The 23,258-nt window shown below is 41.7% G+C and overlaps 1 protein-coding gene across 4 annotated transcripts in view; it reads left to right on the forward strand.

The window, feature by feature from the left end:
- The window catches only part of grik2 (glutamate receptor, ionotropic, kainate 2), a 351,880-nt gene that overhangs the window by 186,669 nt on the left and 141,953 nt on the right, over positions 1 to 23,258 (forward strand). For all 4 annotated transcript variants that reach the window (XM_085472845.1, XM_085472848.1, XM_085472846.1 and 1 more), the window contains one exon: positions 9,378 to 9,521. In XM_085472845.1, coding sequence (XP_085328971.1) covers positions 9,378 to 9,521 — 144 coding nt within the window. The remainder of the gene's footprint in view (positions 1 to 9,377; positions 9,522 to 23,258) is intronic.

The following is a 23,258-nucleotide window of genomic DNA, read 5'->3' on the forward strand; positions in this document are numbered from 1 at the left end:
TGTTGCTTGTTTGTGGTTCTGTCTGCCTCCAGCTATGTCTTGAGTAACTGAAGAACCATGTATATGTCTACATTCATGCTGCTGCATCTAACAACTATTAAATCCTCAGTAAAACACCGAACAAATATACATGCTCATACCAGAAAAAAACCCTCCACCACGACATGTTTAATCCAGAGCTGAATTCAGAATTCCTGCTCCTCACATACAAGGTCTTAAATAATCAGGCCCCATCTTTTCTTAATGACCTTGTCAGGGAACAAAACTGTCAAACAATGAAAAAAGTCTCAGTCCAACAGTTCAAAAAGTTCAGAGGCCCAACTGTGACTTCTGCAGTGGCCACATAGGAGTCCCACAAGCCAACCACGGTTCCTGGTGGGCAGCATTGCTGGCGAGATCCTTCTGGTGGCCTGTCATGGGTCTGGCGGCAGTAAACAGTTCTGGTGGGCAGCTGGAGATCTGGTGGCTCTGGTGGCAGACCCCGGGTCCAGCTTTGGCTGGGAAACATACTCTGGCAGGAAGTGACGTTGCATGGAAGGCAACCTGGGACATGGACGCGCAAGCCATCCTGGATTTGGATGTGGAAAGTGAGGAGCGCTGGTGGCATGGACACTGCTTCCTTGTTGACAGCGAGGCCGAGCCAATAGAAATGGTAACCTCCTGTTCATCTGTTTTTTGATCATCTGTGACTGAATTCATCAAAACAACAGAGTCCGATGTACTCACTGCGGTGATTAGTGTTGCTGCACCATGGTCAGCTGACCCCGCTGAGAGAGTTGAGGAGTAGTGTGATGATGGTGGCATAATGGATGGTCAGAAGGTGGAGCAGCGACTGGCGACAGGCAAACCATCCGCTGGTGCTGTGAATACCAGGTTGCAAGGGCTTCTAGGAGGGCAGCTGGACTCTCCCTGCATGGACTGCCCATGCCAAACAGTTCGAATCGGTGACTCGCTCTCAGATCCAAAATAATTTCTGGGAAACTGGGGAAACGCTGTGGATGATAGGAAAATATAAAAAAAAGACTAACTGTAAGTGTCTTTTGTACTTATCCGTGGCCTGGATTACACTCTGGCAATAATCCCACAGTTGCGCGAGCATTTCCTCCTCCGTGGCGAAACCTGAGTCCCCTGTGGCTGGATCGTTCTCTCAGGGAATGCGAGGAAAGTAGGACCCAAATGCAGGACTCTCTGTGAGGAATGCAGTGCGTTTATTTACAGTGCAATCACAACAAGATGCAGACTGAATCCCGTGTGGGATTCCGGTGAATGTGTGTCCCTGACTCCCGTGCAGTATCTCCTCCCAGTGACTATGGTCCGTGTTTCCACTCTCTCTGTTTCTAAACCCCGTGTGCTTGCTCTGTCTTCCCGTTTCTGCGATCCTGCAGGAAACCACAAAAGCAGCCATAAGAAACTACTCTCTAACGGCAAACAACACACTTCCAAACATTTATGTTCACTGGGTAAACTGTCAGTTTCTCACACAGCAATCCAGCGTTGATGGGAGCTCAGCCACTCAGTTAAGAAGCTCCTGAGACGATGCTGATTAGCTGCAGGTTCCCTGCAGGCGGGAACACACTCGACAGCTCCGGAATCAGACAGAAACCAGGACACCAACATACACGTAAAAAGGGAAACTAGGGGCAACAGCACAATACATGGCAGGTCACGCTGCAAAGACCGCCAACCCAAGATAAACCAGCAAATATAAAAAAGTCCATAACTACTCATGAACCCTGGGTCCCCAGATCCAGGTCGTTGACAATCCTTGTAGTACCATATCACCCTATTAGAGCACTTCGCTCTCGCTCTGCAGGCCTACTTGTTGTTCCTAGAGTATTTAAAAGTAGAATGGGAGGCAGAGCCTTCAGTTTTCAGGCCCCTCTTCTGTGGAACCAGCTTCCAGTTTGGATTCAGGAGACAGACACTATCTCTACTTTCAAGATTAGGCTTCAAACTTTCCTTTTTGCTAAAGCATATAGTTAGGGCTGGACCAGGTGACCCTGAATCCTCCCTTAGTTATGCTGCAATAGACGTAGGCTGCCGGGGGATTCCCATGATGCACTGGGTGTTTCTTCGTCACTCACTACCTCTCTGCACTGAATTACTGTCCTGTCTTCCTACCCCCACCCCAACCGGTCGCAGCAGATGGCCCCGCCCCTCCCTGAGCCTGGTTCTGCTGGACGTTTCTTCCTGTTAAAAGGGAGTTTTTTTCTTCTGTTTGTTGTCCGACAGTATGTGTGTGGCTTTCCTGGAAAATGGTTTCTTGTATTTTCTATAGTCATTAAATTGTTTAAAAGAACAGAAAAACATGCTTAGCTTGTGCGTATCTGCCATCCCAGTACGTTACCTGCTTGTAATTAAACAGTTTTGTCACATCTGTTTTGACTATAGATGCTGTTGATGATGTTTTGATTAAAGAGACCAAGACTAATTACATTTATATGACCCTCGTGAGTTTAATAAACTCCAGGAGTTGGTTAACCGTCTTTTGCTTAAGGAGTAATAAGCCTGTGACGTGTTACAATGTATTTATTTGTTTTGTTTTTTTCATGGACATGACCAAATGTGTTTGTTGAATCAGTACTCAAGCAGAGAAATGAACAGGTGACTGCCTGATTTTTCTTTCCATCACAATCCTTCGTGCCCTGCATACAAATATTCATGACATATCAGTACAGCTTGTGTGTACAATGCTGAGAAAAGCAGAAATAGCTGATGGCTGTGAGTGACCTAGTCATGACTAAGGCCTCTGAGAGATTCCAAGAGTACAAAACATGCTCAATTTTTAATCCCTTCAAGTAGCTGGAAGCCGGGGCTGAAGAGTCACAGTGCAATGAGGGAGGGAGGCTACTAAGCTGCCTTGGATCATTAGTTGAAGGCTAAACTTTCCTCCTACACACACACAAACACAAACCCCTAAACCCAAGTTCTCTGTGCCGCTCCCAAGTGCACCCTTATATCTCAAGGTGTTTATGTTTCAATCACAAGAGCCACAGCAGTGTGACCACAGCGTTCTGCATGACTAGCAAAGCTGCAGCTCCAACAGCCGTCCCTCACTGCTTCAGGAATCAGTTTTTTTGTGGTATAACAAGTCTCAACTCTGGAAATTTGCTATTGGCTTTGTGTCCCTCTTTCTGTGAGGAACTTCAAAATAAATCCATCACTGTCCCCCGTGGAGAAATGTTAAGAAGGGATAGAATCGACCTCTGCCTGTTTTTTCCTATTGTTTGAACATCTGTCACATGCAATACGGCTTATACAGTTGTGATAGAACATTTTGCAACAATACATCTCATGGCTCTGTTCCAGTGTTACTTCAGAGAGTCTGTGGAAAGTAAACAGAGTCTATGTATATATATATATGTGTATATATATGCATATGTATATATATATATATGTGTGTATATATATATATATACATATGTGTATATATATATATATATATATATATATATATATATATATATATATATATACACACATATATAAATATATATATATATATATATATATATATATATATATATAGATAGATAGATAGATAGATAGATAGATAGATAGATAGATAGATAGATAGATAGATAGATAGATAGACATATGTGTGTATGTAGGCTGTGTGTGTGTGTGTGTGTGTGTGTGTATGTAGGCTGTGTGTTTGTGTCTGTGTGTTTGTTTATCTGAATGTGAATCTCTACTAAAACGTTAAGTGGCAATTATCAGGCCAGCAGTTTCAAACACTGTGGGGTATATGAGAAATACATGTGTGTAATTCTAACCATCACTTGAGTCTGGTCAGTGAGTCAGTGCGTTTATCCTTTGTTATGCCAGTTTTCCAAACCCTGTTATGAACCTTTATTCTCAAGTTAGCTTCTCTTCCTCCCTGCAAGGGAGCATGCATTTACTGAGAGTAGGCTGCAAAAAGCTTCAGGAAGTTATCAGCCCATCCCCAGTGTGGGGAAAGCTGTTTCTTGCCATTTTGTTTCCATGGCAATGTTGATGAGCTGGTTGTTTAGTAGGGATGTGGGTTGGTGGCTTGGGGTGCAGGGAACCTTTGCAGCTTCCAAGTCCACCTGGGTATTTTAACAATTCATAAAAGTGTTGAAATCAATCTGAGTTTAGGAGATTTAATTAATCTTCCCGACTCTCAGAGTGAAAGAAAGAGAGCGGAAGAGATGGAATGAGAGAGGGAGAGACAGGTGGAAAAATAGACAGTGTAAGGTTTAACGCTCATATTGGCTGACACAAGGGAAAAGCAGCTTTTAAAGCATTTAGCTGTAATTTCATTCAGGAGTGACATAATTGATTTTAATGAGATGTTTATGGAGTGAAGTGCCGGTGTTGCTAAATCATTTGCAAGTCTGCCTGACGGGTACTTGTGAGGCTCGCACCAGGGAGAAGCAGAGAGGCACACAAACCTCTCCTGCCAGAACTCCTCCAGCAATTCTCAGCTCATCTTTTCTCTTTCCTGCACACCACTTAATGCATTTGGCTTCTTCTTATTTTAATTAAGAGCACACTTAAATTAAATACTTTTTTTATGACTTTGATTAGGCTTTTGTACAAGTTCACTTCTAGTCCTGCTGACTTCTCCTGTATATAGCATACACGGTGTAACTGACTGACAGGCTGTCACATTGCTATTATGAGTTCCCTCTGGGCCTGTGTGCTTTATAACAGAGAGAATAGATGGCATCATGACAGAGTGCAGCTCCTGCCCTCAACACTAAAAGGAACACTGCCTGCAATGAAAATGGCAGTGGAGCTGAATTCTTTCCATTCAAAAGCACAAAGTCGTGTTGACTAAAGTGCCCATTTAAAAAGGTACAGCCCACTGAACGGTCATTATGATCTCATATACACGAACAGTATCACTTCTCCACCCACTGGCAGGCTTTGTTGTTTTGGAATAAAAACAAATGTGTTTTTTAGGTAGCAGAGTGACGACGCCACCAGAGATTATTTAAATACATAATCTGAATCGTCCTTCATTTTTCAGTATTAGGACTGAAGGGTAGCACGCCTTCTGCATATCTGTGTATGTGTGGAGTTCTCCCTGTGAATGTCCGGGTTTCTTCTGGGCACTTTCTTCCTTAATATAAAAACATGCATGCTACATTAGCAGTGCTGTGTTCAAGGTACACAAAATATCAAAGTACATAGAGTATATTGCAGGAAGCCTGCAGTTACAGACAGAATATTATAAGGATGGGTCGGGTGTATCCTTCGTGGCCCACGATATCCCAGAATTCATAGCGCGTCCCAGCCAATTCCAGTTTTCAACAATGGCGGCCGCTACTAAGTTTTTAATATTGCTCTTATTAATCTTTCTGGGTCACAAAATAAACTTTAAATATATTTTCAGGCAAGAATGTAGCTGTGTAAACCTCAAATATCTGCTCGGTTTATCAAGATATCGCATATTTGCAAAAGTGCTCCGACATTTTCGGAGACGTCTGTTACCCACCAGCTCGATAGCTGACCAGGAGCTCGAGGGTCACTGGAGCCCCCGAGAACAGTGAACTCCCGGCACATTGTTCTCAAACCAACCCATTTGCTACTCAGGTTAAACATGATATATAAGTCACTTAGACAACCTAAAAATCTTATTGTTTGGCTTTTTCAGTGTTTTATTTGTTTGTATGTAAATCGGTTTGGCTGAGATTAAAGTTATTAGATTAGATTAGATAAAATTAAACTTTATTAATCCCCCGGGTGGGTTCCTCTGGGGTTTTCACACAGGTGAATAAACCTCCGGGCCACCCGACCTTCTGAGGACCTGGCCCACGTAGAGCAAAGGACAGGTCCTCAGGAGGATGCAGCCCATGAATTTGGACAGCCGTAATATACACAAATCATTGAATATCAGGATTCCAATCATTTCCATGACAACAGGTGTGAAAAACCAAGGACTGCTTCTACAAACAGGGTAAATGTTACAAGTGTTGAAACTGAAAAAAGCTAAATTATACTCATCAAACTATATGCATCAGAAAACAAAGAAATGATATAAAGTCGCTCTAGTAAATTTATGCTACATACATTCAGCAGCCACTTTACTGCACAGACCTGTTCAACTGCTCATAATCCTAAAATTTCTAATCAGCCATTCACATATCTTTCTTATAACTTTCTCCAGAACCAATCACTACAGACCCCAAACTTCATGTGGCCACCTGATGAGCTCAAGAACAGTGTGTAGAGAGCTTCATTGAATGGGTTTTCATGGATCAAGCCTTAAAGCGCAGTGGTGTAAAGACGCCACCACTGGACTGTAGTGCAGAGAGGAAACGTCCTCTGGTGTTACAAGTCTGACAATCCGGTGGCTTGGTGGTTGCCAGTAGAGCAGTACTGGTCTAACTGCATTGCAACGGTACAGTTTTGTGCAGGGGGGAATTTTGATGTGGGATTGTTTTTCAGGAGTTGAGCTTAGTTCCAGTGAACACAAACCTACAACCTGCATATGATTTTTATCTGTCCAGTCTGATATGCACTAATCTGAAGAAGTGCACATTTGGAGGGCAGAGAGGTCATGTGAATCATTTTACCACTCACACTGGAAAAACAAGTTGAAGTCATACATGTCACAGATTTTTACACATTTATTTATATGTGTACTCCTAAGTGCCAGTCCTAGGCCTGCATGAGTAAGTAGGATTGTGCCAAGAAGAGCATCGACATGGCCAAATAGCGCTGGTTAACAATGACCACCATGGGTTCTGTTGGCCTACAGGGTGCCAGTGCAAACTGTGCTACTGTTGGACGAAGACAGTGAAAGAAGAAAGGGAGAAGCCATGTTAGAAGGCAGAGGGAAAGTTATAGAGTAGGGACTTTAAATTATTACATGTGGTAAAGGGAGAAACCCATGATCAAGAGGAGGAAGATAGATATACTGTGTGTGCAGGATACCAAGCACAATGACACTAGCACTAGTTCTGACATGATCTAGATTTCTTACCATGACAGGACACTTTGAATCCATTTCTGGTGTGAGGTGGGTCATCTTGAACGAGGACTATGTCAATAGTGTTGTAGAGATGAAGACAGTGCCAGACAGACTCCTGAGACTCCAGCCTAAACTCGGAGGGGAGATGTTGAATGTTCTCAGTCCTTCAGGTTGGATAGCAAACGAGAAATTCTGGAGCAAGTTGGATGAAGTGGTAGAGAGTGGAGTGACCTCCTCCCCCACAGGATGGACAAGACTAGAAATGGTTTCAGCTTTAAAAGAACTTGGTATGGGTTAGAAAAAAACGATTGGTTTATGTTACAATGATTGCTGGTTCTTTTAAAACTCATTCTTGGTTGCCATAGTGACACATCGCTGCTTTGACAACCCGTGTGCTGCATACATAAAATATTTTCCTTAATAAAATGCATTTTTTTAAAAGTTCATGCTGTCGAAAAACAAGAAACCCCCGCAAATATGTTGCATTTCTTTGACTATCTCCCATTTGCTGTTAGACTGCACTGATTTAACGTGAAGCATTAGCAGTTCTGTAATCAGAGTGGATCATACTCATCCTGACTCTTCAGAAGAATAGTGTGTTAGAGTATGCTAACCCCCAGCACACAAGATCAACAGCCTCCATTGACACCTACACTAAAATAAATTCACACTCCCATTTGCCTCAACACCTTCTTCTAACACAGATTATTAGTACCTCACACTCCTCCAGGCACACACTCAAGCCAGTTTGCATTTTGAAAAGCTCACTGACTATCATTGATTTAAGTGCATCCCTGGACACTTCCTATGGATATGAATATAACTGCACACAGCCACACATGAACAAACAAAAACACACATGAAGTCTTAAGCTGCAGCACTGTGACGCTCAATCAGGGCTCAAATGTGGGAAAATAACAGGTTTGATAGGTTTGTTGTTGTTTTTTTTCCAGTAGGACAGAGCCTTCCCAAGCACCCTAGGGTATGATTTCTGTGCAACAACTGAGGAGAGCTGTTGTGATTGCTTTTCAATCAAGCGAGACAAACGTTAATTTAACCACTTTTTTTCGCAAGGAGCTGCAGAATTATAGGCTTCATTTGTGAAGTGTGTATGACTGGCACTTTCTGATAGCTTCAGCAATGGTCTTCTATTTAGACCGACTGTCAAGAATTCAATGTTGGAATATACTGACAGAAATAAAGGTGGTAACGTCTTCCACGCACAGTCTGTGAATCTTTTGTCATATCACGCTTTTGTTTCTCGTTTGTTTCACTTGTCTCAATGGTTTGTTGTATCTGTATTAAATCAAATCACTGAACAAAAAGAGATTCTGTTAGTAACGCCATGACAACACTACCCAAACCCTCAGTTACAGGCCTCACGTGCCTGATGTAAGTCAAACTCACAGGAGTTAGATTCCTGGTTTCAATATCCTCATCGGCTGCTGCCTTTGCACATGGATATTATCCAGCTTGCTCCCACAGTTCATCGACATGCTTGTTAGGTAAACTGCTGATTCTAAATTGTGGTGTACGAGCATGAGGCTGTCTCTCTGTGTTGGGCCAAAGCTTTAGGATGTGCCTTGCCTCTTGCGCTCTATGAGGTGCAATATGTTCCAGGCTGGCTACAATCATACACATTTAAAGGACAGCTGCTTACTCTCGGCGGCTGCTCAACTTTCTAACTTTAAAACAGAAATGTTGTTTGGCTTTCAGCCGTCATGTTCCCAACTGCTGGAGTCAGGTCCTGTCAGAGCTTAGATATATGTAGGACTCTTCGTTTTTCCACTTCTTTACATAACTTATTTATTTTTTATATTATTCAAACAATTTTTTTTAAATTTTCCCCATATTTTTTATTTTGCAGACGACTCACATTTTCTTCATAACAACAGCTTAGTTGGATGTAAACACATAATAATTCATTACTCGGTTATTACTGGAAACCTCACCGGGTTTGTGTATCTCAAATTGTCTGCTTGTTGTGGCTTTTTTTTTTTTTGAGGTTCTGCTGAGTAGCAAGATTTAGAGTTGCGTTTAAATAATCTTTTTTTCAATGAAAATGAAAGATATATAGTGTATGTTCTCATGAACTTGGAAAACCTCGAGTTTGATTAAATATTCTTCTTTTATGTCAGATTTATTCCCATATTACTTTTTTGTTTCCCCTGTCAGAATATATTGCTTCTTGCAAGCTGCTTTCAGAAGTCTCTTATCAGTTCATAAGACACTGGCAGTAAAATATTCAGGGGCATGCCTATGGCATGAAATATGCAAATCTATACGTGAGCTTTGATGTGAGGCGTTGATTTGAGCGTCACAATATTGATATTTTCCTTACTTTGGACAAATCTTTGCTGGTGTTATGAGCTAATGTGTCATGTGCTGTATTCCCAGTTAATGATCGTTTCTCCCTCTTTGTCTTGGTTTGCAGACGGATGCTGCACTGATGTATGATGCTGTGCACGTGGTGGCCGTTGCTGTGCAGCAGTCTCAGCAGATCACTGTCAGCTCATTACAGTGCAACCGACACAAGCCCTGGCGTTTTGGAAACCGCTTCATGGCCCTCATCAAAGAGGTAGATGCTCGTCTACCTGCTCTTCATTCCATCGTCCTCCTTAATACACACAGCGCCTTCACACAGAAAACACACACTCTCAGGAAAGCTGACAGAAACAGCATGTAAATAAGGCTTAGGCAGTCGAGAAGAAAGATAAGATAAGATAAGATAAGATAGAACTTTATTAATCCCTCGGGTGGGTTCCTCTGGGAAATTCGACTTCCAAAAAAAGCACAGCAACGACCGAAGTTACAGTTACAGAATTGTTATATATATATATATATATATATATACACACACACACACACACACACACACACACACACACACACACACACATATATAAATACAGAGACAAATATAAATAAAATATACAAAGGGGATAAATAGAATAAATAGGAATAAAAAATAAAAATACAAGTGAATTGCACATTTCAAGTATTGAGTCTATTGCACTGTTGACTATTTACAAAAAGTATTGCACAAGGTATTGTACAGTGAGGTGCAGAGGCACTACAGCTTAGTTGTTCCCCCCTCCTTTGTCCTCCTGTCTCCCCTCCCTCTCCCCTCCAGGGAGGAGTTAAACAGTCTGATGGCGTGTGGGACAAAGGAGTTTTTAAGTCTGTTAGTTCTTGTCTTGGGGAGAAGCAACCTGTCACTGAACAGACTCTTCTGGTTGTTTATGGCCGTGTGCAGAGGATGCCCAGCATTGTCCATAATGTCCATCAGTTTCTTTAGGGGAAAGGGAATATGAATAAATAGAAATTATTTATCCGTGTATTTATTTATATGGAAATCATTTTTCCTAGCGTCTGCACATGCTTACACCCCTGAGGAGGGCAGCCATATTGGGCCGGTTGTCTGAATTTCAGCATTAATCATCCAGGCAGAAACAAAGACACTGCATCATCTGAATTTCTGTTAATTGCTCCAGCAGTTTGCAGCATGGGTGAAGCCAGATGAACAATCTACAGCTTCCTGTCTGTGGAAAATATGCAGATTATCAGCCTATATTTAGGACTTGATAACTCTCTAATCTCCAGTAGTTTGCAGAGATCCTGACACTATTGAGCTGACAAACACATGAGAACCATGGATGTACTTTTATTCTTGCAATATTTACAATATTCTAACAAATGAATACAAAAAGTGCCTTGAAATAATTGAATTGACCTGAGTTGAACTAAGTATCCAGGTTCTAGTATGCTTTAGCATTTATGAAAACAGTGTTATCTGATGCACTGGCTTACATAAAAAAATTATTGGGATGTACACAGTCACAGGATTGTCACATAACACTATCCACAGAATCTTTGCTACATCTAATCTTTACAGAAGCATTCAGATGATAGTAACTACACAGTTGCAAGAAATGTATGAAATGTATACATAATTCCCATGATTGCACCACATATTTCACAACTTCAATAATATTAGTCATTGGTTTGGCATTCAGACCCTCAAGGCATTTTTGGTTTATTTTTTTAAACAGGACATCACATATTGAGTTATGGATTAAGAAACCCAAGACAATGGTTTCTTAATGACATCAGTGGGAGAGTTCTGAGGCAAAAACCAAAAACTCGAAAAAGCAGTGAAGCCAAACGTTTGTTTGACCTCAAGACTTCCAGTCCATACTCGGCACAGATGTTACTGTATACTATGCTGTCCACTTGGTAATGGCGTTCCATGTATGCCCTGCTTGCTGGCATCTTGCACCCTGCTGTTATGTGCTGGATTGTCTCAAGGTACTTGTAGTTGTCCTCAAGGTGGACAATGTTGCCTTCCGGTAGTACGATCCTCTCAGTTCTGACTACTTTCCCTCTCTTTGGTACCATCCGACTACACTTCTGCAGTCCAAATGACATTCCAGTGTGATTGCTGTATATCCCGGTGGTTTGGATCAGTGAATCAATGTCTCATTCAATCTTGGCATACAGCTTGATGTCTTTCATGTAGAGGAGGTGGCTGATGATTGCTCCATTCTGTAGTCGGTATCCACAGCCAGTCTCCTCAATAATCTCACTGGCCTTCTGTCAGCCATTTTGGGTGTTTCTCATCCATTAGCTGCTGGGTCATTTGTGCTGCCAGACGCTCGACGAGTGCAGTCAGCTTTTTTTGCAGTCAGCCAATCATGTCGAGGCCTGCTGCTGTCCAACTCTTCATACTGGAGACGTGTTCGTGGATTTCTGCCACAGTGATTCTTACTGGAACTTGTTCAGGGAGTCCCACAAAATTGATTTTGTTCATCTGAACCTAGACCATTGATCAACAACCACTGATCAATGACCATGAGTACCATTCGCAGAGAGTTGGGGAATGGCTGCAATCACAGCATTGTAAGATGGTGACAGATGTACCCTTAGGCCCCTCCTCCATTCAGAGATGGTCTTTCCCTTTTCATGTAAATGGCCTCCTTGACTCCGCCCTCAAACCAGCGTCCCTCCCTGTCCAGGATGTGAACATCCTCATCATTGAAAGAGTGTCCACTGGCCTGTAAGTGTAAATAGACTCCTGACACGTACGGGATCACTACAGGTTTTCTCTTAGGGAGCGGTTGTCCTTCTTCTCTCCTGGATCATCTGCAGCTTTCTTTTTAATCTGTGAACTTTATATTTCATTTTTTTAAACTGGAAAAAGTGTTGGGGTTTTAGGAGCTTTCTTTAGGAGCCTTTCTACTGATCTTATCTATTTCTGATTTTATCTGTTTTGATTTTATATACTGTTTTGTTTGTTTGTTAAGCTTAAATTTCAAAACTTACATTAACTACTGATTTTATCTACTGTTCTGATTTTATCTGTTTTGATTTTATATACTGTTTTGTTTGTTTGTTTGTTAAGTGGGTTTAGAGCTCTGGGTAGCTCCCCAACTGGGTCTAGACTGGGTCTAGAGAGTATTTTAAATTCAGGGAATTTTAAATAGGAAGTAGCTCGTCCACAGAAGGACTGGTAGCTCCCCTTACGATAAGGGTTCAGATCGCGCGAACAGGTGTGAAATGTGTGTGTTTAGTTAGTTTGTTTGTTTGCTTGTTTTAATCAATTTTAAATCATGCTTTTTATTTGTTTTTGTTTCTAATGTCTCTGTAAAGCACTTTGAATCACCTTGTTGTTGAATTGTGCTATACAAATAAATTTGCCTTGTCTTGCCTTGCCTTTCCCGCTTTGACAAAAGTCCAGCTGGGATAACCACATTTACTCAGGGCCTTCTTGATGTTCTTCTACCTCCCTGGCCGCTGTGTCTGTGGGGATGGTGTTCGCTCTGTGTTGTAGCGTTCTGATGACACCCAGTTTATGCTCCAGTGGATGATGACAGTCAAACTTTAAATACTGATCCGTATTCATAGGTTTATGGTACACATTTATGTGAAAAGGGAAAGACCATCTCTGAATCGAGGAGGGGCCTAAGGGTACATCTTTCACATTCTTACAATGCTGTGATTGCAGGCAACTCCCAACTCTCTGTGAATGGTGCTCATGGACATGATAAATGGTTGTTGATGAATGGTCATGACAATTTGCATATTAGTGATCAACGAACTGACCTCCCAGCCCATTTTTCCTTCAGTGGACTGGTTTCAGTCATTATGCAAATGTACTGTTTATAAGATTGGGGAAACCTGCAGTCAGGTGAGACTGAAGAAGTCACCTGATGATGATGAAACATTTCTTCCAACTTACCTTGATGATGTTGAGCATGCATCAAGACATTTTAACCCACTTTGGCAAGAACTCCCTAAAGCCAGTTCGTCAGTGTGAGCAAACAGCATGTAAGAAGGCTGATTACAGGAACCAGCTGAGATTCAGCCTCAGATGCAAACAAAATACGATTACTCCTAAAAGTCTGCAAATGAGCTCTTCAGTTTAGGGCTTCCAGGCAACTAAAATCCTCCAGAACGAACAGCTGAGACAAACAAATTTTAACATTGACATGCTAAAATCCAAAGAGGAGCAGATCCGACACGGATTTACAATGCCTGGTGAGAATACTCATCAAAAGATGTTTGAATTCACTGATAAGGCTCATCTGGCCCAGCAAAAAAAAATTGTAACCCAGGCAACAAAGGAAGTTTGACTTACTTGTTGTGTGTCAGAAACCACAGCAAAATTCAGAGTGTCCTCAGCAGCCAGCAGAGAGAATAATGCCACACAGAGGACAAGTAGGTGACGAATTTCTCGTACAGGTAACCCAAGCAGAGAAAAGCAACCTTGAAAAAGGGTTGAACTTTGCCGTGACACTGAGATAAATCTCACTAGTGGAACTGACCACAGCCACAGAATTGGAGATTATGTAACAGAATTTCAGGAGCGGGAGCACACCTCCAAACAACCGAAAGGAACACCTTTCGGTTGTCATCTATATAGGATCTATATAGGATCCCCCAGTTCTGCAAGCTGTTCATTCTCGTTTACGTGCAAACAAGGTCCATTCTCACTGAATGCCTTTGAACACAGCTTATCTTCCAGGAGTAACGTAATTTTACTCACCCTTCCATTCGCTACAATCGTCCTCTCGTCTGTCAGCGTGTCAGACGAACAACTACTAAGGCTCTGCATCCATCGCTTTTCCTCCGGCAATCCCAGAAACACACCGAATGTCACGGCGGCGCTTTCAAAAAACTGAATGCTGACTACCTCCTAGCAGTTTTCTCGCCACCCGACATACGGTCTGCTAATCCATCAAGCCAGTCGTCTCATCTCCGCTAAATCCAGTCATGAAGTAACTCCAGCTGCCCGCCACTTAAGCGAAAACCAGCGAGGTCGCCGGCCAGCAGAACTCACAGCTCCTCTCACGTTGCTCCAAAACGGGTCACAAAAAAGTCGACAGACGTCAACGCCGAACCCAAGCTTCCAAACAAATTGCGGCTCCAACCGCAAAAGCTACAGCATGCTTGGTAGCTCCACCCACCCACTAGCGCCAGGTAGCAGGGGGAAGATCAGCTCTGTTCTCCTTCCTACTAACACCATTTCATGCAAGCTAGAAATCTGTCGCTAGCTCCATACTCTCTACTGTTCTCCATTGTCGTGATGTTTCCATCCCTCCTTTAGCTAAATGCTTAAGCAAATTGGCAACTAGATCCCTATCCGCCATTCGCAAACGTAGCAGCAAGCTTCCTACCACCGTACTGCCAGTTTCTCAGCAAAGACGACACACACACACACACACACACACACACACACACACACACACAAAAAAAGCCCCCAGCGACCAACATCAGCATGGAGGAGAGGAAGGCACTCACATCACTTGGTAATGACAACAACATTATCATCCTTCCTGCAGACAAGGGGCAGGTACACAGTTTTGCTCATTCAGAAAGACAATCATGAGAAAATTTTGTCACTGCTCAGTGACGAAAATACTCATGAGCCCCTGAAATGAGACCCAGGAAGTGGCTACAGGAAGAGGGCATGACTGTCTGAAGCAGTTAGAACAAGACCAGACCTCATACCACAGGCTATACCCAGGGGAAGCTACACCAAGTCTGTATGGTTTACCAAAGATACATAAACAGGATGTACCTATAAGACTGATTGTCTGTGTGATCAACTTGGTCATCTATAACATTTCAAAGTTTCTGGCTTTGATCCTCAGCCCACTGATGGGCAGCTTTAGGATGACTGAGAACCTTCACAGACATGATTTTAAATTTGATTCTAGATTAACAGAGGGCCAGCGAAGAGAAGTCCGTATGTGAGAAATATGCTCTGTCTTTCTAGACCTTGTCGTGAAGCATTTTGAGCCAACTGAAGACTTTCCAGGGAGTTTTTAGGACATCCAGATATACTAATTTACAGTCGTCCAGCCTAGAAGTAATACATGCATGAATTAGTTTTCAGCACTCTCTGAGCTAGAGATATTGTGCAAGCAGAAAAAAAACCTGCATATTTGTTTAAAAAATGCATTAAGGACAAATTGTGGTCAAGACGTTCCTCACAGCGTTACTGGAGGCCAAGGTAATGCCATCCAGAGTAAGAATCTGGTTAGATACCATATTTCTAGGCTTTTCAGGGCCGAGTACAATAACCTCAGTTTGATCTGAATTAAGAAGCAGAAAGTTAGCGGCCATCCAGGTCTTTATGTCTTTAAGACATTCCTGCAGTTTAACTCATTGGTGTGTGTTATCTGGCTTCATTCATCTTCAACTAATACTATGGGAAAATGTTTCTGAGATTTTTAAGATTCAGCTAGGAACCAGGTTCAACCTTTCTCTGGTTTGTAGTCTGTGGTCCATTCCAACGTGCTCCTCACTTCAACAACATAGTCAGACTGTCTGGTGCTTTGCTTTCACACAGGTGAACACAGCTGAAATGAAAGAAGCAGTGGATAGTCTCCGTCTCCTTCTCATTTAATGAACACTCAGAGCAGCTCCTCGGGGTAATTAGGTGATCAAGTGAAGAGGTGGCTCTCTGTCATCAAGAAAAAAACAAAATGAATTGGCATTTCCATGGAATAGTAAAAGCCCTAGCCTATAAAACAGCGCTGTTACCGGATTAAATCAATAAATACTGTTTATTGGTTTAATTATGTTTGCATCTGGCAATAAATATTTCTATGTTCTGTATCTCTTTTTCTGTGTAATTTTTCAGTTGTGATGAAAGCTGATATTGTTATATAGTATGAAGTAAAACACCTATGAGTGGCTGAATTTAAAAAGTTTTTGCAAATAACAGTAGGTCAAAATTCCTTCACAGCAATGTGAAAGATTCATTGCCAGTTATCTGGCATGTATATTATGCATACTATATGTTATTTCTGCCAATGGTGGCACAACTAGTTATTAGGTTGTGTTTTCCATAAAGGGCCAGGTGAGTTTAGATGGCTTTCTCTTGGTAAAATAATTAATTATTAAAACTGCCTTTTGTATTTAATCTTATTATTTTTGTCGAAAATTAAAAAGTGTTTTATGTGAAACATGTATGACCAGTATGCTAAATAAATAAATAATGAGGGGGGAAAGTCTTTTTCACAGCACTGCGTATAACTGTAACTAAATCTTCCACGTGAATGTTCTTCTGTCATCAGAAGGCGTGGTTAAACAGAAAAGGGTTGTTTGTTTGTTTGTTTTTAAAAAGTGAGTCTGGTGTTTCCAGAGTGCCAAAGTATCCTTGGGCAAGACACTAAGCCCAAGTTAAACTCCAAAGGTTAAATAGTAAATGAACTGGTTCTTAGATAGCACTTTTCTGCATAATCAAAGCACTTTACACAACTTGTACATTGACCCAAGCACTCTCTTCAAAGCTGTTTCTAAGTGCTTCCTATCTAACATTCAAATGCATTCATATTTCAATGGATGCATCAGAGAGCAACTTCGGGGTAGTATCTTGCCCAAGGATATTTGGCAAGCACACTGGGATTGAAACACCAACCTTCCAGTTAGTAGGTGACCTGCTCTGCCACCTAAGCTATAGTGACCCCAAATCCATCCATTGGAGTACACATGTGTATGAATGTTAGATAGAAAGCACTTTGGCAGAAAAAGCATTATGAAAACTGTACATCAGCTCCTAGTCCATGTTAGAATTTGTTTTAGAGAGTAAAATAGGGGTAATGTCAACTTACATGCTAGGGGGCTAAGAATCAGAATCAGAATACTTTATTAATCCTGAAGGAAATTATAGGTTACAGCAGGCAGCACGCTAATGCTGCATGTGCACTTACAAAGGAACCGTCTGACCAATCTTTACACAAACATCACGTTTGGAGACATGTCAGAGATGTAGGCTGATAGGAAAAACAACGAGAATACATAACATGAGGTAAGAGGAGGAGAAAAAAAACCCTCCACTCAGACTGAGCTCCTAATGGGAGAACAGTGTGATAACAGAAAAAAAACCACCCAGCACAAAAAGCACATGACTGTCAATATACCATAGAAACACATGGACAAGCAACAGGGATGGGTAAAATCAAATCAAATCAAATCAAAATTTATTTATATAGCACATATTAAAACAACAGTGTTGACCATAGTGCTTCACAGTCAGTAAAAGCATGAGACAGTTAAAACAAACAATAAAAGAGGACAACAAACAATAGGTAACAACACAACAAGCCAGAACAGCCAACTAGACAGAATCAAAAGCCAAAGTAAAAAAATAAGTTTTAAGACGTGATTTAAAAGACTGGATCGACTCGGCAGTGCGAATATGAACAGGGAGGTTATTCCAGAGTCACGGTGCCACAGATGCAAAGGCCCGGTCACCTCTCGACTTCATTCGAGTCCTAGGTTGTGCTAGGAGCCTGTGGTTGGATGATCTAAGTGCTCGGTTGGGATTGTATGAATGGAGTAGTTCAGAAAGATAACTGGGCGCTAAATTATTCAGAATATTAAAAGTGAACAAAAGAATTTTAAAATCTATACGATATTTAACAGGGAGCCAATGTAGTTTGGCTAAAATTGGAGTTATGTGTTCATGGATTCTCGTACCTGTTAAAAGACGCGCAGCTGCATTTTGAATTAACTGGAGCCGGCAAAGAGAGGAGTGTTGGAGGCCCGAGTAGAGGCAGTTACAGTCGTCCAGTCTGGATGTAATAAATGCGTGGATAAGCTTTTCGAGGTCCTTTAAAGGAAGGAACGGCTTTGCTTTGGAAATCTGACACAACTGGTAAAAGCTGTTTTTTACCACAGTGGAGACCAGTTTCTCGAGTTTAAAAGAGCCATCCAGGAACAAAAGGTGAGAGACAGCCCGTGTAGACAGCGCATCCGGGCCTGCAGCATATGCGCTGGTCCCCTTTGATCCACCGTCTGCATCGGGAGGGAATAAGCGTTGAAGGCGTTTGGAAGGGGAGGGGGGGGATGAGTGTATATCTGCATGTGTGTATACAGTGGGGCAACAAAGTATTTAGTCAGCCACCGATTGTGCAAGTTCCCCCACCTAAAATAATGACGGAGGTCAGTAATTTGCACCAGAGGTACACTTCAACTGTGAGAGACAGAATGTGAAAAAAAAATCCATGAATCCACATGGTAGGATTTGTAAAGAATTTATTGGTAAATCAGGGTGGAAAATAAGTATTTGGTCAATAACAAAAATACAACTCAATACTTTGTAACATAACCTTTGTTGGCAATAACAGAGGTCAAACGTTTACTATAGGTCTTTACCAGGTTTGCACACACAGTAGCTGGTATTTTGGCCCATTCCTCCATGCAGATCTTCTCGAGAGCAGTGATGTTTTGGGGCTGTCGCCGAGCAACACGGACTTTCAACTCCCGCCACAGATTTTCTATGGGGTTGAGGTCTGGAGACTGGCTAGGCCACTCCAGGACTTTCAAATGCTTCTTACGGAGCCACTCCTTTGTTGCCCGGGCGGTGTGTTTTGGATCATTGTCATGTTGGAAGACCCAGCCTCGTTTCATCTTCAAAGTTCTCACTGATGGAAGGAGGTTTTGGCTCAAAATCTCACGATACATGGCCCCATTCATTCTGTCCTTAACACGGATCAGTCGTCCTGTCCCCTTGGCAGAAAAACAGCCCCATAGCATGATGTTTCCACCCCCATGCTTCACAGTAGGTATGGTGTTCTTGGGATGCAACTCAGTATTCTTCTTCCTCCAAACACGACGAGTTGAGTTTATACCAAAAAGTTCTACTTTGGTTTCATCTGACCACATGACATTCTCCCAATCCTCTGCTGTATCATCCATGTGCTCTCTGGCAAACTTCAGACGGGCCTGGACATGCACTGGCTTCAGCAGCGGAACACGTCTGGCACTGCGGGATTTGATTCCCTGCCGTTGTAGTGTGTTACTGATGGTGACCTTTGTTACTTTGGTCCCAGCTCTCTGCAGGTCATTCACCAGGTCCCCCCGTGTGGTTCTGGGATCTTTGCTCACCGTTCTCATGATCATTTTGACCCCACGGGATGAGATCTTGCGTGGAGCCCCAGATCGAGGGAGATTATCAGTAGTCTTGTATGTCTTCCATTTTCTGATGATTGCTCCCACAGTTGATTTTTTCACACCAAGCTGCTTGCCTATTGTAGATTCACTCTTCCCAGTCTGGTGCAGGTCTACAATACTTTTCCTGGTGTCCTTCGAAAGCTCTTTGGTCTTGGCCATATATATGTGTGTGTGTGTGTGTGCATGTGTGTCCAGAGTTCAGCTGAGACAGTGTCCTTCGCACTGCCAGGCTAAGTAAACAGTCTTCCAGCCAACCCAGGTGGCCTTGAATAGAATAGAAAAAATTAGAATAGAATTAAACTTTATTGTCATTGCACATGCACAGGTACAGGGCAACGAAATGCAGTTTGCATCCATCCAGAAGTGCTTTAGTGATATAGATATATTACAATATATATTAGCAATAGTATAGATATGTAAGTATACTACAGAAATGGGTCTATTATGGTATGTTATAATGTACACGGTATGAAGTATGTTGTGAATATTCTATAACTAAGTATGTAAAGGCTGTAGTGAGTACAAGCTATGAACAGGATATAAATATGAAAAACTATACAGAATATGAAATAAATAACTTTACAGAAATCTGAGATATACAGCTATACAGAAATGGGAACTATGCAAGTTGTAAACAGTTGTAGGATTAAAGATTATTGAATGTACAGAATGATTATTTACACAGAGCTATACAGAGCTATACTATTTCAAACTTTACTGTGTCTGATGTGGGCTTATCTGATCATTACTGTGTTTTCTTTGAAAGTAAAATCTCAGCCCACACAAATATATCAACAGCAGTGATCACAAAACGGTGTATAACTGAAGACAGTAGTGAGATCTTTAACCAGGTCTTTCCATTAACACCTGACCTGTCCAAAGGTTCAGTCAATGAGCTCGTCAATAGCTTTAATGCAAAAATGTTAAATGTAATGGACACTATTGCCCCCATTAAGGTGAAGGTTATCTCTGGAAGGAAAAAGTCTCCATGGAGAAACTCCACACTGGTGAAAAATGAAAAAAGAGAGTGTAGGAAAGCTGAGCGCAGATGGAGAAAAACAAACCTCCAGGTTCATTATGACATCTATAAAGAGAAACTTCACAATTATAATTTACAACTGAGGAATGCAAGAAGGTCCTACTTCTCTGACATCATCACTAAAAACAGCCATAATGCTCGGGTCTTATTTTCTACAGTTGACAGGCTAACAAACCCTCCTGTGTCAGTGGCAGCTGAACTTCATTCAACCATGGCCTGCAATGACTTTGCCAAATTCTTCACTGAAAAAATCCAAAAAATTAGACAAGCAGTTGGTACATCAACAGCAGATCCAGGATATGTACTGTGTCCACCGAAAAGCTGTTTAAACACCATCAAACAGTTTCACCCGATTAACAGCAAAGACCTGGAGGACATCTTAGGTCAACTGAACTCCTCCTCCTGCTGTTTAGATGTCCTGCCAACAAGTTTTTTCAAAAAGGTCTCAAAGACTTTAGAGTCAGACCTGTTATAGATCGTCAACTTTTCCTTAATGTCAGGTGTGTTTCTAGAACCACTAATAACTGCTGTAATCAAACCTATACTGAAAAAGGACAATCTTGACAAGACACAAATGAAAAACTACAGGCCGATCTCAAATCTCCCATTTTTAAGTAAGATCATTGAAAAAGCAGTTTCTCAACAGCTCAATTACTTCTTAAAACACAATAAATGCTACGATGCCTTCCAGTCAGGTTTTAGACAGAACCACAGCACTGAAACCGCTCTGACAAAAGTGTTTAATGACATATGTCTGAACACAGACAGTGGAAAAATGTCAGTCCTAGTTTTACTGGATCTCAGTGCAGCATTTGATACAGTTGACCACAACATATTACTCAAACGACTGGAGAACTGGACAGGTCTTTCAGGAACTGTACTAAACTGGTTCAAAACATACGTAGAAAACAGGAAATACTTTGTATCAATAGGTAACTTCACATCTGAGCAGACAAGTATCACATGTGGAGTTCCCCAAGGTTCCATCTTGGGACCCCCTCTGTTTAACATTTACATGCTCCCACTGGCACAGATTATAAAGAACAACAAAATAAACTACCACAGCTATGCAGATGACACACAAATATATATCACAATGTCACCAGGAGACCGAGGCCCTGTACAGGCTCTTGCTAAATGCATTGAGGAAATTAATGACTGGTTGTGCCACAATTTTCTCCAACTAAACAAAAACAAAACTGAAGTAATAGTCTTTGGCGCCAAAGAAAAACGATTACAGGTCACCAGAGAACTTCAATCTATACATCTAAAAACCACAGACCAGGCGAGAAATTTGGGTGTAGTGATGGATGCAGACCTAAACTTAGAAAAACACATTAAGACAATAACAAAGTCAGCTTACTATCACCTCAAGAATATTTCAAGGATAAAAGATCTGATGTCTCAACAGGACCTGGAAAAACTACTCCATGCATTCATCTTTAGTAGGCTTGATTACTGTAACAGCATCTTTACAGGTCTACCTAAAAAATCAGTCAGACAACTACAGCTCATTCAGAACTCTGCTGCTCGAGTCCTCACTAAGACCAAAAAAGTGGACCACATCAGTCCAGCTCTGAGGTCTTTACACTGGCTGCCTGTCCGTCAGAGGATAGACTTTAAAGTTCTGATGCTGGCCTATAAAGCTCTGAATGGTTTAGGACCAAAATACATCAGTGACCTCCTGACCCAGTATGAACCTTCCAGATCCCTCAGGTCATCTGGATCCAGTCTTTTATCAGTTCCCAGAGTCAGAACCAGACACGGAGAAGCTGCATTCAGCTTTTATGCTCCTTATATCTGGAACAAACTCCCAGAAAGCCTCAGATCAGCTGAAACACTCAGTTTATTTAAATCCAGGTTGAAGACTCACCTGTTCTCAGCTACATTTGAATAAAGCACCAAATCCACACTTTTAAGCTTAAATTTCAAAACTTACACTAACTACTGATCTTATCTATTTCTGATTTTATCTGTTTTGATTTTATATACTGTTTTGTTTGTTTGTTTGTTTGTTTGTTAAGTGGGTTTAGAGCTCTGGGTAGCTCCCCAGCTGGGTCTAGACTGGGTCTAGAGAGTATTTTAAATTCAGGGAATTTAAAATAGAAAGTAGCTCGTCCACAAAAGGACTGGTAGCTCCCCTTACGATAAGGGTTCAGATCGCGCGAACAGGTGTGGGATTAGAGCTCTGGGTAGCTCCCCAACTGGGTCTAGACTGGGTCTAGAGAGTATTTTAAATTCAGGGAATTTAAAATAGAAAGTAGCTCGTCCACAGAAGGACTGGTAGCTCCCCTTACGATAAGGGTTCAGATCACGCGAACAGGTGTGAAATGTGTGTGTTTAGTTAGTTTGTTTGTTTGCTTGTTTTAATCAATTTTAAATCATGCTTTTTATTTGTTTTTGTTTCTAATGTCTCTGTAAAGCACTTTGAATCACCTTGTTGTTGAATTGTGCTATACAAATAAATTTGCCTTGCCTTGCCTTGCCTTGATGTTTCAGTGGAGCTACCAGGCCAGACTTTATACCTTTAAGTGTCCTTTCAGTGCAGGCCTTTTTATCTACCTCGCAAACTAACGGTAGCCATACTTACCATTGTTTACCCCACCCCCCACTTTACCATCGCGTTTTCATCCTTTCGTCTATAAAAATAAAGTAATGTCCATATGCTCTACAGTGCACCAATTATATTATAAGACAGAGGAGAATACCACAGGCCTAAACCCTGCATGTCTGACAACAGGAGGTGTATCAGTCCTGTTTGCCATGTGGAGACAGCGTTTACACTGGAATCTGCCTTTGGTGGCTTTTTTG

The sequence above is a fragment of the Copadichromis virginalis genome, linkage group LG11 (assembly GCF_057382275.1).
Source record: "Copadichromis virginalis isolate Kocher_CV1m ecotype Utaka linkage group LG11, C_Virginalis_male_GT1.1, whole genome shotgun sequence".
Classification (NCBI taxonomy): domain Eukaryota; kingdom Metazoa; phylum Chordata; class Actinopteri; order Cichliformes; family Cichlidae; genus Copadichromis; species Copadichromis virginalis.